This window comes from Dermacentor andersoni, chromosome 4 (assembly GCF_023375885.2).
Source record: "Dermacentor andersoni chromosome 4, qqDerAnde1_hic_scaffold, whole genome shotgun sequence".
NCBI classification, from domain to species: domain Eukaryota; kingdom Metazoa; phylum Arthropoda; class Arachnida; order Ixodida; family Ixodidae; genus Dermacentor; species Dermacentor andersoni.
The window spans coordinates 1,432,770-1,449,567 of record NC_092817.1 but is presented as its reverse complement, the minus strand read 5'-3'; the positions used below and the strand labels follow the sequence as shown (position 1 = coordinate 1,449,567).

The 16,798-nt window shown below is 47.0% G+C and overlaps 1 protein-coding gene across 1 annotated transcript in view; it reads left to right on the top strand.

Moving 5' to 3' along the window:
* Positions 1-11,806, top strand: part of LOC126535899 (uncharacterized) — an 86,168-nt gene extending 74,362 nt beyond the window's left edge. Inside the window, exon 2 of the mRNA XM_050182754.2 lies at positions 10,645-11,806. Coding sequence (XP_050038711.1) covers positions 10,677-11,303 — 627 coding nt within the window. The 5' untranslated portion in view covers positions 10,645-10,676 and the 3' untranslated portion in view covers positions 11,304-11,806. The remainder of the gene's footprint in view (positions 1-10,644) is intronic.
* Positions 11,807-16,798: the final 4,992 nt, after the last annotated feature.

Below are 16,798 nucleotides of genomic sequence, written 5' to 3'. Positions count from 1 at the left end.
ATCAGACTATTTGCAGACGATTGTGTAGTTTACCGATGTATAACAAGTAACACTGATAGCCACCTACTACAAAATGACCTGGACGCAATAAGTGCATGGTGTTCTAATTGGTTAATGCCATTAAATATTTCCAAAACTAAACTCATGTCTTTCACCAATAGGCCACGAATTCTAACCACCTACTCCCTTGATAACAACGCTGTGGAACTCGCAACTACTTACAAGTACCTTGGCATCAATCTTCAGTCAAACTTATCATGGAATAATCATATTAATCTTACCCTTGCCTCTTAAAATCGTACTCTCGGACTTATTAAACATAACTTAGAAGAAGCCCCAATGCATGTTAAGAAACTAGCATACACAACATTAATCCGTCCTAAACTAGAATACGCGCCTGCCATCTGGGATCCCGAACAAACTTATATCATCAGTAACATCGAAGCCTTGCAGAACCGTGCTGCGCGATTTATATTTTCAGATTATTCACGTTACACCAGCGTCACCTCGTTAAAGAATAAAGCTGACTTGGACAACTTAGCACTTCGCCGTAAAATTTCTCGCCTAACACTTTTCCATAAGCTTTATCACCATCCATCACTTCACGATGATTTCTTTCAGTCACCAACAGTTATTTTTTCACGCCGTGACCATCCATACAAAGTCAAACGCATTAACTGCCAGTCATCCCATTATGCATATTCATTCTTACCACGCACAATAACTGAATGGAACGCCTTACCATCAGTCATTGCCACGGAACCAGACTTGACTAAGTTTCAACATTTAATTCGCTCACGACTTGTCGACTAATCGTATTATTATTCTTTTTTTGGGACTTTTACAGTGTTTTCGATGTTTGTTGGTGTTTTTCATTGCAGTTGCCTTATGTTCTCCTAATATGTACTAATGTTTTCTCTGTAATAATTGTGACCTAATTATCTTGTATATTACCTATGTTTCACTGTATTATTACTTCTGTTACACTCTCTTGTTTTTAGTATGTACTAACTATGACCAGTGCTTGTGATTGCCCCCCCCCCCCCCCCCCATGTAATACCCTCGTAATGAGGGCCTTTGGGGGTATTTTGAATAAATAAATAAATACTGCTTTCTACATCACACCCAGGCTGCATTTCTTCACAAAGAGCGTGAATAAGTGTAATGAAAGAAGGCGCCAGGCATCAAAATATATTAAGCTCAGTTGATGTACCTAGAACTCCATGCTACAAAGTGTTTTTGGTTATGTGTTTTAACAGTAATAGTTACTTATGCTGCGATTAGGTGCTCAGTGTCTAGGGAAGGTACACTTTAGGGTTCCTTTATAGCTGTGCTATTTTCATTGTGAATAAAGAAAAAGAAGCACTAACCTGGATTCTTTTTTTTTTTTTTTGAGCGTCACTCTGGCAGTATGTGCAGAAGGGGTGGCGAATTTCTTAGGAGCTAGACTTTCGGGGAAAAAATGTGAGTTTGTATTGACACGTGTACTTATATTTAACGGGCGACCACGTTTCGCCGCCTAACAAATGTTATCGCACAGCGCGGGACGCGTCTGCATGTATCCGAAGTTTCTGGAAAGTTATCGATGCTTCTATCCGCTGTCTGTTGTCGCCGAACCTTGTGTTATCTGATTTCTTCGCGTGACTCGAATGTTGTAGAACTTTGTGGAAGGCATGCGGGTCCCAACGATTAGTCTGGAACATTCGATGAATGCTGTATAAAAGCTGACGCACTTGACCCGCTGATCAGATTTTCGACGATCGCCGACCGTGTTCGCCGCTATCGTTGTGCTACAAGTGTAGCCTGTTTTTGTGGGCACAGGTTCGCCCAATAAAAGTTAGTTTTGTCTTTCACAGTATTTGCTACTGTGTTCTTCAACGTCACCACCACGTGACATCTGGTGGAGGTTTCGTGTTTCGGACTGCAGGCGTGCGACAGTCTTTAACAGTCTACCATAGCTGCTTCCTTATTTTCTGGATTCTGAGTGAATAGTCCTCCGATAGCGAGTACTCAGTGTTCTTTAGTTTCTTTGCATTTCTCAGAAGTTGCATATTTTTGTTGAAATCAAAAAAAGCACATTATCACTGGGCGCGTTCGATTCGTTCGTTTTCTGCCCCAGCGGTGTATGCGCTGAAGGATGTACTTACTTTTATTCCCAATTTCGTTTCAAATACTTCTGCCAAAACAGCATCCCTGAGCGAATCCTCTGTCTCGGTTTCTAACTCCTCGACTCCATATATAATCAAGTAATTGCGTCGGAGTCTGTTTTCAAGGTCATCAATTTTTTAGGAGGAAATCAGTTTGGCCAGTTAAGTGTGAAGCAAAACGGTCACACCCTTCTACCCTTAGTACAGTCTCTGGCAATTACAGCCATTTCTGCTGAATTCAAACCAGCCTTCTATTAGTTTCAACAATGTGACATTCTAAGTTTTCCAGGATAGACTTAAGATCATTTGAAGATGCCTTTTGATTATCTAGAATCGCTGCCAATTGCTCAGGAACCGTAGGGCCAGGGTTCATTTCCAATGTCCTCACTTAAAAGAAGAACCATAAAGCCCAAAGAGTCAAAGCAGCTCGCGACACATTCACACAACACCCCTGGGCAAGGGATCACAAACAGCCTCAAGGAATCGCTCTTAAAGCCGTGACAACTTGATTTTCTACTACCCTGCTCGAAAAAGACGAGCCTGGTTTGCAGCGTCTGCATCCTTCGCTTGGTCCCTTGCCCACTGAAGAAGAAAGCTTGAGGGGCTGTGCCGGTCGGATCGGGTGATGACGATGTTGCTCCGATGTTTCTTTGCAGAACATGAAAACGTACGAAATTCGAGGCAATTCTTTCAGTCCGCAAGATATCAATGTTGTCAAGCGGCACAACTATCACTAGCGAGTGGAGCCCGCGCAAGTGCTCGCGGTCTTGCCGATGGTGCATTCTTGAAGGGGCACCGGTTCGTTGCATGCAGCGAGAACCTGCGCGAAAAAGACGAGCCAGGTTAGTCGCGCCTGCACCCTTGCTTGGCCCAGATATACTGGCTTTCAAGCATTATATGAGCAACAAGAAGCTCGGCGAATTGCCAGCTGGCACAGGCGATACCACGAGCGCAATCAAAGTGCCGGTCTGTATAAGACTTCGTTTGAAGACGACGTTGTCGATACTATAATATCGATGTGCCCTTCAAAATCTTCCTTTACACAATACTTTGTTAAATGCAATTCTTTTCTGTTGTAATGAAAGAACCATGTCCGTAAGAAACGCTTAGAAACACGGACCGCTTCAAATGCGGTGATTATGAGAGCAGCCAATCTGTTAGAAAAGGTCGCAGTGGCGACGCCTGGTGGCGTCAATAGAAAGAGGCACGCGCGCTCCTTCCTGGTCAGATCACTAGGACATTATTCTAGTACACTATAGTTTTAGTATACCGTAATTAAGTGACACCAGGATACATGCTAAAATATAACGGGGTCATACTGCGCACGCGCAGAACGCTATATCAGCTTGGCACATGGCGCGCCTCCACTATTTTCGGAATTTAGCGAGAGACGCTAACGCTCGCAAAGCCGTACGGACGCTAAGAAATAGCGTTGTCAAACATGGCGCCATCCATGGCTCTCGCTTCACCGTGAATTCTCGTGATGACTACGCTCTCACTCTCGTTGATCGCCCGTAACTGTAGAAATGAGCTTTTACTTCCTCTAAACTGACCTGAAACGCTAGTTATGAGTGCGCATAGCGCATACAATTTCTGAGATCGTTCGGCGATTCTGGCGTCCGTAGGCCTGACGAGACGCATCCGCATAGCAACAACAGAATGGTTGCTAATGGATTGTCTTGGCTTGCATACGTTTCTCACGAGGTGCCAGATGGCGTCCTGTCTTTTAACGTAACGTCCCGCAAAGGTGCTTGAGTTTAACGTACGTAAGGCAACAAACGCTATTCTAAAATGGTCTGCTATCAAAAAATGCTCCTTTGACTACTCTTGACTAGATGGCGAGCCAATCAGCTTAAGAGCTTGGACTACTCGCACCTGGATGGCACGGTGAAGTTATGCGCTTTGCGGCGCTTCGTGGCGTTAGGCTGTACTAAAGCTTTATCGAATAGTTTCCCGCGGATCACGATAACGCAAGCATTTAGGCTATACTAAAACTCTCTATACTGTTTTATTAAGGGCGCCGCCATTTTGCGATCACAGCGCCGTCTATCGTCCAGCGCCATGCTGATATGTGGGTTCGCGCTGAAGGGTGCAGGCGAACGTGCTGTTGACGACTCGTGGCAAGCTTTCGCGTTTTCCCGAGAGATGTCAACAAGTTGTTTTGATTGGGAAACAGCGTATCGTCACTAAGCTTTTAGCTTCAATATAGCCGCAATATGGAACGGCGACGAACCTAGAGGCGCTCCCGCAGCTCTGCCCACGATGGAAATAAACGAGTCAAGTCTGAACATTGTCGATACGTAACGTACACATGTAACGGGTTATTATTCTGTGTCTAGCCTTGAACTCTATTAAGGTATCACTCAGGCGACAACACTCAGAGGTCTCTCCATGTGTCGCGCGGTGGGCCGCACCAGCTTAAATATGCGAATCCATATCACTGCGAAGCTCGGAGGAAACGCGCTTTGCTAGCTTTCGTGCTCCTAAAACTTCGCCGTACAATTTTCTAAACATTATTTATCTGGCATCCGAACGCGTCTTTGTCGTCAGTAGAAATTGCTGTACTTTCACAAGCATTAAGTTTGTGTCCAACGACTGGTGGTTTCAGCGAATTCCAGCTATTCAAAGACTTGGATAATTCTACGCGAACTTAGAGGTTACGGGAATTCTTTCGTAGACGATCATGTGAAAATGGTACTCGTAATATACTTCCCTCTCATAAACATTGGACTCCCCCGCCACAGCGAGACAAATGTTTAGATTTATATATCCGAACGGTTTAGAGGGATATGCTTAACGCCTATAAAGGGCATGCGCCCTTTCGTCACTACCCATCTCGATTTGAAACCAGCGCCTTGGATCAGTTAAGCTCACGCCAAGACATTGTTATCAAACCAGCCGATAAAGAAGGAGCGATCGTAGTAATGAACCGCCAAGACTATGTCGATGAAGCGAATAGACAGCTATCTAACAGTGTGCTTTATCAAGCTCTTCCCAATGATCCCACCAGTGACGCCAAGGTTAAAGAAGCGCCTGTCGGAGACGAAAACACGTTCCAGTCTCTAATGCCACTCGGTCCAATAGCAGGTCGCTTCTATTACCTAAAATTCATAAGCCAGGGAACCCAGGACGTCCAATTGTTTCAGGCGTACACACTGTTACCGAGACTCTTTCTCGGTATGTAAACCAGCTAATTAAGCTAATGCCCCCAACCTTCCCTTTTATATAAAAGACATTAACCATTTCTTAAGCGAAATACTATACCTACCTATTCCCTCTGGTTCACTGCTTGTGACACTGTATGTCATATCCCTTTATACGAATATTCCGCATTCAGACGGCATTCGCGCTTTGTCCCTTGCCTATGGACAAGCTACAATTGACAAGCCCATTAGCGTCCTCACACTCAGCTCCATATTAAAACTCATACTGGAAATAAATAATTTTGAATTTAATGGTAGCCATTGTGTAAAGGTCAGTGGTACTTCTATGGGAACAAGGATTGGGCCGAATTATGCAAATATTTTTATGGGCATACTGGAAAGTTAATTTCTTGAGAACTGCACCCTAAAAGTTTTTACTATAGGCGTTTCATTGACGACGTGTTTCCGGTGTGGCCCCGTGGCGAATCGACACTGGTTAGCTTTATTGCTGCCTTCAACAGCGTTCACCCGAGCATTCAGTTTTCACAAAACCACTCAACTTTACAGATTGACTTCCTCGATGTTACAGTGTCAATAACCGGAAATAATCTGTCAACCAAACTTTACAAAAAGCCAACGGACAGGCGCCAATATCTACATTTCCAAAGCGGCCACGTTTGACATTGTAAAACAGCTGTCCCCTATAACCAGGCACACCGTTTTAGGCGTATATGCTCTGAATAAAAAACCTCAGTGCCCTTCCACTCTGTGAAAAACGACGACCAGAGAAGCTGTGTATGTGGGCCCCTTAATGGCGAACTGTACCTCCGCGGCGGGTCGGCCCGGCATGGCACTATCTCCAGGATCGGCCCACGTTTGGGAAGTGCTTAACGCCTGCTTCACCTCCGTCGCCAGTCGGCCCGGCATTGCACTATCTTCGGGATCGGCCCACGTTTGGGGAGTGCTTAACGCCTGCTTTACCTCCGCCGCCGGTCGGCCCGGCATTGCACTATCTTCGGGATTGGCCCACGTTTGGGAAGTGCTTAACGCCTGCTTCACCTCCGCCGCGGTAGGCCCGGCATTTCACTATCTTCAGGATTGGCTCACGTACGGGGAGTGCTTAGCGTATGGGGAGATCTTTCCTTACCATGCCAACAACGGCGCGAAGATTTCCTTGGATGGTAGAGGTATACAGCTTTGCTGTAAAAGATTCCGATGCTAACTGCGCAGAGCGAGAGCGTACACTCGTGGACCGCCAGTACCATAAGAAAATTATTGATGACAATAAAACGAGCCAGTAACTTGAAAAGGAAAGATATTCTCGTGAAGTCATAGCCGGCAGCGACCACTCCTGCAACTAACCTTATGTTGACGCACGCAGCGTCAATTCCGAATGTTTCCGCCATTCTCAAACTGCATCAAGATATTCTAGACCATAGTGAAAGACAACAATTTTTTTCCAGAGGCACCACGAGTAGTGTACCGACGCTCAAGAAACGTTCGCGATTTAATAACCTCTTCCAAAATCGGCGCCCGCGTACCTGTAGTTTGTAGTCCATGCAGCAAGCGACGTTGTGAAGTATGCCCACATATGCTAACTACAATAACGGCGAAAAGCTCGGCTTCAAACTTCGCGCTCCGCATCAAAGGCAGCTTCAACTGCGACACGTCGAACGCCATTTATTTGCTTGAGTGTGGTACGTGCCACCTATAGGATATTGGTCGAACAGAAATGTCGTTTAGAATTCGATTTAATAATCATCGTTCTCATGCAAAGCGTTTCCTACACCTTCCACTGTCAAAACACCTATGTGCAACTGGACACTTTTTCGACGGTATTAGAGTGACCATACTGGAATCTGGTTTTCCTTCCCACCATGATCGTTTAGTCCGCGAATCATTTGATATACAAGTTCAACGCTCTTTCTTGTGGTATTAACGAAAACATCGGAAAACAAACCTGCATCACTAATTTAGATTGACCAGTTTATATATATCTTACTTGTGCCCGTGGTCACGGTGGCCATTTGTACGAGGTTTTCCTATGTTGGAAAAGTTTAAATTTGTGCCCGACGGCTGGCAACCACAAATATGGCATAAGCTGCACGGGTCGCAGAATTACTGATGCTACGGGCGTGACTATCGCAATTTTAAGACGATAGAAAGCTTAGATTATATAAGGCATGTTATACTGGTTTTTGTCCACGTGTGCGTTTTTAAATCCTTCGTTCTGCTGCAGTGCGTTATACGGCGCTAGCCATATTCTTTTTCTCGTGTGCAGCTTCTGCTTTTTTGGCACCGCATGATTATGTGATTACATGTAGTGACGTTTCCTATCTGCTATGTTTTCTAGAACTGCCCAGCTACATTTACTTTCTTTCACGATGTGCTCGCTTTGCATTTGTTTGGCTAGGGCTTGATTATGTGCATGTTCGTGTCGGACAAAGTGATAAGTGTCTGGTGTCCAGATATATAACTGTGATGCGACTACACTGGCATTCACTTCGACGAAGGCCCGTCCTCCGGCCGAAACGTCAGAAAAACATATGCCATGACGTCCGTCTTTTTTTTTTCTTTTTTTTTTCTTTTTCTCTTTTAAAGTTATACGTTCGGGTCGTGCGCCATACCCTACGTCTTGTATGCATATATATATATATATATATATGATCACCAAGAAAGTGGCCCCCATTTCCTCAAAATACGAAATCTCAACTTTTTTAGCTACTGGAGGGAAAGTGTGCTAATGTAACTGTTATTTTGAAACAGCCTAAAAAAAAAGGACAGACAACTTCAGAAGTGACACATGCCGAAAGAAAAAAATTCAAGGCAGTGTTGTAATGTGATTGTAATTGCTCTGCACATTCGACAGTGTCGTTTTCTTGTTAGCGCATAAAGCCCAAAATAAAAACACGAAACAAACCAGCCGGAAGATGGGACAAGACAACCGCTGCCCAAATGATTGGTCAACAACTCGCCTAAACTGTCGACATACCTGAACGTAATTTTCACCAACATACAAAGCCTGCAGTACTTGGTCCTCAGACTTCTGGCGCGCTATAACCTAAAGCTAGGGCGCTATAACGTAAAACTATTCCAAACTTTTCTATTCCAATTCTGCTATCAGCCCTCCACGATTGGTCAAAAACTTTTTTCGACCACCCCCACTTCACCTGTCTGTCACGCGACGTCACGAAGACCGCGATACCTCCCCATCTGATATGATGTGTACACAGTGATTATGCATGATTTGACAGAAAAAAGAAAAACAGTTATTTCTGATTCGACCCTTTTTCGCCATTAGCCCTCGGCTATTGGTAAAATGTTTTCGGGCTGCATCCACTTCCCCTGCCTGTCACGCGACGTCACAAAACCGCAAGAACTCACCGCGTCAAAGCGACGTGTACGTGATAAAGATTCATTAATATGCCGAACAAAACTGAATTTTCTTCTGAACAGCCGCAGGCTGCCCCGTTCCGAAAGGAATAGAAGATGGCTGCCGCCGATCGCTCAGATGCTGGCTACTCGCACCTGCCGGAGCGCATGGGTGTATTTGCGAATAATAAAACTTCTTGCGTGGCCGTGTAACGTTTTCGAGCACTTTCGGCACGTTTACCCCCTCATTCTGCCAACTCTTCTTTGCTGAGGATCCGTTTTAGCGTCATTCTTGAGCTTCCGTTGCATGCCGCCACGATTTTCGACCAGCCGCCGCAAGCTAAGTAAGGGAAAGCCGACCAATCGTAGAAGCCGGCACCACCCTCTTCATCCGGTTATCGACTTTCAGTGCAGTGGCTCGGCCCCATCGAATCCTTCTCCACTTGAGCGTTCTCCTCGCTTCTTGTCAGCCAATTAGATACGACAAGCCACTCAGTGTAGGCAATGTTATTCGTTTTTCAAGCAAACAAAAGTGACCTCCTATGAACGAGGAGAGCGTTTGATTGGTCTGTTCAAACAACCCTGCGGGTGACCTCCCGGTGCTTGCGTTGATGGTTACGCAAATTTGACGTCAGGAGATTGGAATGGAAACATATTGGAATAGTTTTACGTTATAGGGCCCCTATTCTGAACTTTTCTATTCCAATTCTCCAATCAGCCCTCCATGATTGGTCAAAAAATGTTGGAGCCTCCCCCGCTTCGCCTGTCTGTCACGCGACGTCACGAAAACCGCGATAGCTCCCCATGTTATGTGACATGGGCACACTGATTATGCATGATTACACCGAACAAAAGAAAAATGATTACTTCTGATTCGACGCCTTTTCGCCATTGGCACTCTGCTATTGGTCGAAAGATCTCGGGCTGCGCCGGCTTCGCCTATCTGTAAGGCCACGTCACAAAACCACGAAACTCACCGCGTCAAAGTTACGTGCACGCGTTAAATTGTTTTTCTTCTGAATAGCCGGAAACTGCCCCGTTCCGAAAGGAATAGAAGATGACTGCCCACTGATCGATCAGGCACTGGCTACTCGCACCTGCCGGAGAGCATGCGAGCACCAAGACGTAGGCGGCTGTTTCATGACACACATATCATGACCGATAATTTATGTTCTTCATGCGCTCTTTTCATACTGTGCCAATTTTGGTACATGTCCATTGAGTTACCGAAACGACCGTGAGAGCACCAAGACGTAGGCGGCCAGATCGATACTGTCAAAGTGGCAAATGTTTTAAAACATTTTGACAAATTAAATGTGCGTTCTTGAGGCACAACAACTTTAAGCAGATAAAATTACGAACTTGCTTGAACAAAGGAAGCAATTTTGACAGTGGCGAGCACATGACCATGCGCTGAGAGGAAAGCGACGAAGCCTGCAGTTTTTTGTCACCAAAACGTGTGCTGATGCTCACTGTGGTTATTTCATTCCGGTCGCAATTGCTTGGACACTCCCCGTGGTGGCGTAGTGGCTAAGGCGTTGCGCTACTAAGCTTGAGAGCGCGGGACCGGCCGCATTTTCATGGAAATCCAAAAACGTACCGTGCATAGGCTGCACGTTAAAGAACTCCAAGTTGGTCAAAATTAATCCGGCGTCCCTCACTACGGCGTCGCTCATAATAAAATCGCGGTTTCGCCCCGTAATATCTCAGGTTTTGTATGGACACTGCAGGCGCATTTCCTCCGGGACCGTGACGTTGCGTGCAAAGAGCGCAAACATCTTGGCAATGCGCCGTATGCTGTGTGTGAGCCGAGGACGGTGGCTCGATCTCGCAGAGGAGGCGCCGTCTTCCATCGCGTGCAAGGGGGCGCGCCATAAGAAAGGCGAACATTTTGATCAGGTCAACAGCGGTGCCAGTGAAAAGAGTGACACTCGGCATGCAGTCCGGCGCACGCTCTCATCGCCCCTTGTTCTGCGCCGCAGGGTGCGGGCGCCACTGAGTCCAGCATGCGGCCATGAGCGAGGCGGCCGGCGGGGACCTGCCAGAGCCCTGGCTGCCGCCGCCCACCAACGGCGAGCCGCTGCGGCTGCCGCCGGTCTCGACGCTCATGCAGGCCAAGGACTGGGCCACGCCGCCGCAGCAGCACGAGCTGCTGCTGCTGTCCTCCGAGGAGTCGTCCACGAGCGCCGCGCCCAGCCCGGCGCCCAGTGCGGCGCGGCCCTTCTTCCCGTGCGCGGTGTGCGGCAAGCAGCTGGCTTCGCGCAACGTGCACCAGCTGCACATGCGCTCGCACTCGGGCGAGAAGCCGTTCGGGTGCGGGCTGTGCGGCCACCGCTTCTCGCAGAAGACGTCGCTGACGCGCCACATGCGCTCGCACACGGGCGAGCGGCCCTTCCCGTGCGAGGTGTGCGGCAAGCGGTTCGCCGACAAGGAGCGCATCAAGATCCACATGCGCACGCACACGGGCGAGAAGCCGTTCGGCTGTCACGTGTGCGGCAAGGCCTTCTCGCAAAAGTCCACCGTCAAGCGGCACATGAGCGTCCACACGGGCGAGAAGCCCTTCGGCTGCCCCGTCTGCGGCAAGGGCTTCGCCAACCGCGGCAACCTCAACGCCCACGCCAAGACGCACCACCAGAGCTGAGAACGGCTCTTACTTAACGAGGCCCATATCACAGCGCTGCATGTTTTAACCCTTTATTGTTGTTGTTGCTGCTGCCGCCGCCAGCTACGTGCATTGTTGAGAGCGCGCTTATTTATCACTGGTTAGAGAGAGCCTTTATTTATACCTCTGTTGGGCATTAGCTGGCTGGGCCAGCCGACTGTAGGAATCTCGCCGAGAAGAATCTCTTTAGGGCATTATTACTTCGACATTCCAGGGGTTTGGGGGGACACCACTAGTCAACCGCGGGGTCTGCTCAAAGTCCTGTGTGGCCACCCGTAGAAGCCTCTGCGTAGCCTCCGTAGCGTAGTCTATCCGTCCAGGCAGGGCGGTGGCGCGCCGGCCTATTCGGCGGCGCATTCTGTGCTGCATCATGTATCGCTGTGCCTTCCGTTTCCACGGCTGCGAGCAACGGTGGTGGTACCTGTTGAAAGAAGCGTTCTGTTTTTGTTACGCTTTTAGAAGAATAAATTTCATTTTTCAGACTCTCTGTACCGGTGGCTTCTGCGCGCATGCACAGTGTGCCGCCAAGCGCCAGATGACTGGGACCTGTTTCAATTCATATGCATTTAAGCCTAGGAACTTTCGGCGTGAAACTTAAGGCATCAACCTGAATACTCAGTAACATCGCAATAAAAACAGTTGTCGTGACTACACGCCCTCTATTGGCTTTATCCAAATAGTTACGAGAGAGTCGTTCACTTAATGCTCACTTCTTTTTTCAATACCTGAACGATATATCTCAGCAACCTCCTCGTGTGACGAGGCTAAGCGATGGCTCGTCTTACACTTATTTCTTGCTGTCGTGATGAAGGGCAAGTTTATTTTCACATAAGAAGCGATAATTCTTGCAGTAATAAAAATACGACTTACGAAGTCTAAGCCCTTCATCAAATTTGTAAAGAAACGATCGATCTGACTGATGCCTCTAATTGATTCACTAATATCGTGAGTGAACTTCACCAACAGTGTCTCACACGTTAAAGCCTATCCTGAAGCGATGCTGCAGGTGGGACATAAAAAGGGGTTCAATAAAAGTGTAAAATAATTTTAAATGTTTTGCAGGCTAGATTCATTAAGAATATCGACAGGTAGTTCAGTTACTGTTTTGTCACCACCCTTGTGCATATTTACCTTTTACAAATAACACCGCAGATCACTTTTATACAGATATATTTCATACAGAAGCACAAAAAAGGGGGAGGGTGTCGGGGCGATCAATAACGCATATTCATGATCAAGTTTGATATATATCAGGTCTAGCAGCTCAGTGCTCTTTTACTTACTTGTAGTAAAGACATGACAAATATTTCACAAGTTTCAATAACATTTATTTGCGCCAGTTTTATGGTGCTCTTCAAACCTTCGACTCTGTTGAACGCTGACTTAAATATCTAAACCTTTCTGATTTACCTTGCTCATCTTCACGATTACATATATATTCAATTACATTTGAAATGACAACGTTAGATTGCTCGTTTTTTTTTTCCGTACTTCCACAATTCATTCGGCTTAGCTTTAGGTTTCTCTAAAAGACAATAACGGTAAGCACTTGGCGTAATAGTTCGGGGTAAACCCGCAAGGTAGAGACAAGTAATTAATAAAGGGAAAATGAGACATCCACCATATTGTACCAATGCCTCATAATCAAAGTGGTTTTGGCACGTAAAACCCCATAATTTAATTTTTTTAATGGCTACAAAGGAAACCCACACGGGTTCCTCGAAACAAAGCCTCGGAGTTAAGAAAAATTCGTATGGTCCGAGACTCGAATCCGGCACCCGCGACCACCGCCTTTCCGGCGCAGCCGCTCTACCACTTGACCCAGACAAGCGGCTAGCAGATGGCAGGGCGAAGTCGAATTCATCTAAAAACGCGAAGCAAATTTGGCAAGAATTTGGCGTAATAGTTCTGAGGAAACCCGGAAGGTAGAGAAATGTAATTAATAAAGGGAAAAGGAGACATCCACCCAATCGTAGCACTTCGTACAAGGGAAACCCACACGGCTTCCTCGAAAGAAAGCCTCGCATGTGAAGAAAAATACGTCCTGGTCCGGGACTCGAACACGGCACCCGGGACCACCGCCCTTCTGGGGCAGCCGCTTTACCACCTGAGCTAAACAGGCGGCCGGCAGATGGCAGGGCGAAGTCGACTTCATCAACTCGAACCAAATTTGGCAAAAATTTGGCGTAATAATTATGCGGGAACCCTCAAGGTGGAGAAACGTAATTAACGGAAAATGAGACATCCACCCAATCGTAGCAATTGCTACAAAGGAAACCCATACGGGTTTCTCGAAAGAAAGCCCCGCAGTAGAAGAAAAATTCGTCCTTGTACGTGACACGAACCCGACACCCAGCCCCACCGCCTTTCCGGGCAGTCGCTCTACCATCTAAGCTAAACAGGTGGTTAGCAGATGCCAGGGCGAATTCGAATTTAACTCGAAGCAAATTTTGCTAGAATTTGACATAATAGTTCTGCGGAAACCCGCAAGGTGGAGAAACGTAGTTAATAAATGGAAAATGAGAAATCCACCCATTCGTACCAACTGCTAGAAAGGAAAGCCGTACGCGTTCCTCCAAAGAAACCCTCGCAGTTGAAGAAAAATTCGTCCTGATCCGGAACTCGAACTCGGCACCCGGGACCACCGCCCTTCCGGGGCAGCCGCTTTACCATCTGAGCTAAACAGGCGGCCGGCAGATGGCAGGGCGAAGTCGAATTCATCTACTAATGGAAAAATGTTTGCAAGAATTCGGCGTAATAGTTATGTAGAAACCCGTAAGATGGAGAAACGTAATTGATAAAGGAAAAATGAGACATCCACCCAATCGTAGCAACTGCTACAAAGGAAACCCGTACGAGTTCCTCGAAGGAAAGCATCGCAGTTGAAGAAAAACTTGTCCTGATGCGGAACTCGAACTCGGCACCCGGTCCCACCGCCTATCCGTGACAGCCGCTCTACCATCTGAGCTAAGCAGGTGGCTAGCAGATGGCAGGTCGAAGTCGAATTCTTCAACAACACGAAAAAAATTGGCAAGAATTTAGCGTTATAGTTATGTGGAAACCCACAAGGTGGGGAAACGTAATTAATAAAGGGAAAATAAGACATCCGCCCAATCGTAGCAATTGCTACAAAGAAAACCCGTACGGGTTCCTCGAAAGAAAGCCTCGCAGTTGAAGAAAAATTCGTCCTGATCGGGAACGCGAACTCGGCATACGGGTCCACCACCTTTCCGGGGCCGCCGCTCTTCCATCTCAGCTAAACAGGTGGCTAGCAGATGGCAGGGCGAATTCGAATTCATCAGCAACTCGAAAAAATTTGGATAGAATTTGGCGTAATAGTTATGCGAAAACCCACAAGGTGGAGAAACATAGCTAATAAAGGGAAAATGAGACATCCTCCCAATCGTAGGAATTTGCTACAAAAGAAACCCGTACGGATTCCTCGAAAAAGAGCCTCGCAGTTGAAGAAAAATTTGTCCTGATCCGGAACTCGAACTGGGCACCCGGTCCAACCGCCTTTCCGGGGCAGCCGCTGTTCCATATGAGCTAAACAGGTGGTTAGCAGATGGCAGCCCGACGTCGAATTCATCAACTACTGGGAAAATGTTCGCAAGAATTCGGCGTAATAGTTATGTGGAAACCCGCAAGATGGAGAAACGCAATCGATAAAGGAAAAATGAGACATCCACCCAATTGTAGCAACTGCTGCAAAGGAAACAAGTACGGGTTCCTCGCAGTTGAATAAAAATTCGTCCTCATCCGGAACTCGAACTCGGCACCAGGTCCCACTGCCTTTCCCTGCGCAGCCGCTCTTCCATCTCAGCTAAACAGGTGGCTAGCAGATGGCAGGCCGAAGTAGAATTCACCAACTACTCGAAAAAATTTGGCAAGAATTTGCATAATATTTATGTGGAAACCTGCCAGGTGGAGAAACGTAATTAATAAAGGAAAAATGAGACGTCCACCCAATTGTAGCAACTGCTACAAAGGAAACAAATACGGGTTCCTCGAAAGAAAGCCTCGCAGTTGAATAAAAATTCGTCCTCATCCGGAACTCGAACTCGGCACCCGGTCCCACCGCCTTTCCGGGGCAGCCGCTCTACCATCTGAGCTAAGCAGGTGGCTAGCAGATGGCAGGGCAAAGTCAAATTCATCAACTACTCGAAAAAATTTGGCAGGAATTTCGCGTAATAGTTATGTCGAAACCCGCAAGGTGGAGAAGCTTAATTAATAAAGGGAAAATGAGACATCCACCCAATCGTAGCCAATGCTACAACGGAAACCCGTAGGGGTTCCACGAAAGAAAGCCTCGCAGTTCAAGAAACATTCGTCCTGATCCGGAACTCGAACTCGGCACCCGGTTCCACCGCCTTTCCGGGGCTGCCGCTCTTCCATCTGAGCTAAACAGGTGGCTAGCAGATGGCAGCTCGAAGTCGAATTCATCAGCTACTCCAAAAATTTGGCAGGAATTTCGCGTAATAGTTATGTCGAAACCCGCCAAGGTGGAGAAACTTAATAAAGGGAAAATGAGACATCCACCCAATCGTAGCAATTCCTACAAAGAAAACTCGTACGGGTTCTTCGAATGAAAGCCTCGCAGTTGAATAAAAATTCCTCCTGATCCGCAACTCGAACTCAGCACCCGGTCCCACCACCTTTCCGGGGCAGCCACTCTTCCATCTGAGCTAAACATTTGGTTAGCAGATGGCAAACCGAATTCGAATTCATCAGCAACTCGAAAATATTTGGATAGAATTTGGCGTAATAGTTCTACGGAAACCAGCAAGGTGGAGAAACGTAGCTATATAATAAAGGGAAAATGAGACGTCCTCCCAATTGTAGGAATTTGCTACAAAAGAAACCCGTACGGGTTCCTCGAAAGAAAGCCTCGCAGTTGAAGAACCGGAACTCGAACTCGCAACTCGGTCCCACCGCCTTTCCGGGGCAACCGCTCCACTATCTGAGCTAAACATGTGGTTAGCAGATGGCAGGGCGAAGACGAATTCATCATCTACTCCAAAAATGTCGGCAAGAATTTGGCGCAATAATTCTGCGGAAAAGCGCAAGGTGTTGAAACGTAATTGATAAAGGAAAAATGAGACATCCTCCCAATCGTAGCAATTGCGACAAAGCAAACCCGTACGGGTTCCTCGAAAGAAAGCCTCGCAGTTGAAGAAGAATTCGTCCTGATTCGGAACTTGAATTCGGCACCCGGTCCCACCGCCTTTCTGGGGCAGCCGCTCCACCATCTGAGCTAAGCAGGTGGCTAGCAGATGGCAGGGCAAAGTCAAATTCATCAACTACTTCAAAAAATTTCGTAAGAATTTGGCGTAATAGTTATGTGGAAACCCGCAAGGTGGAGAAACGTAATTAATAAAGGGATTGCGCAGCCTTGACCGCTTCCACCTTGACCAAATCGTCGACTTTCGCCTGCAGTGCCACCCGCTTCTCCCGCTCCTCCCTCAGGTATGCTT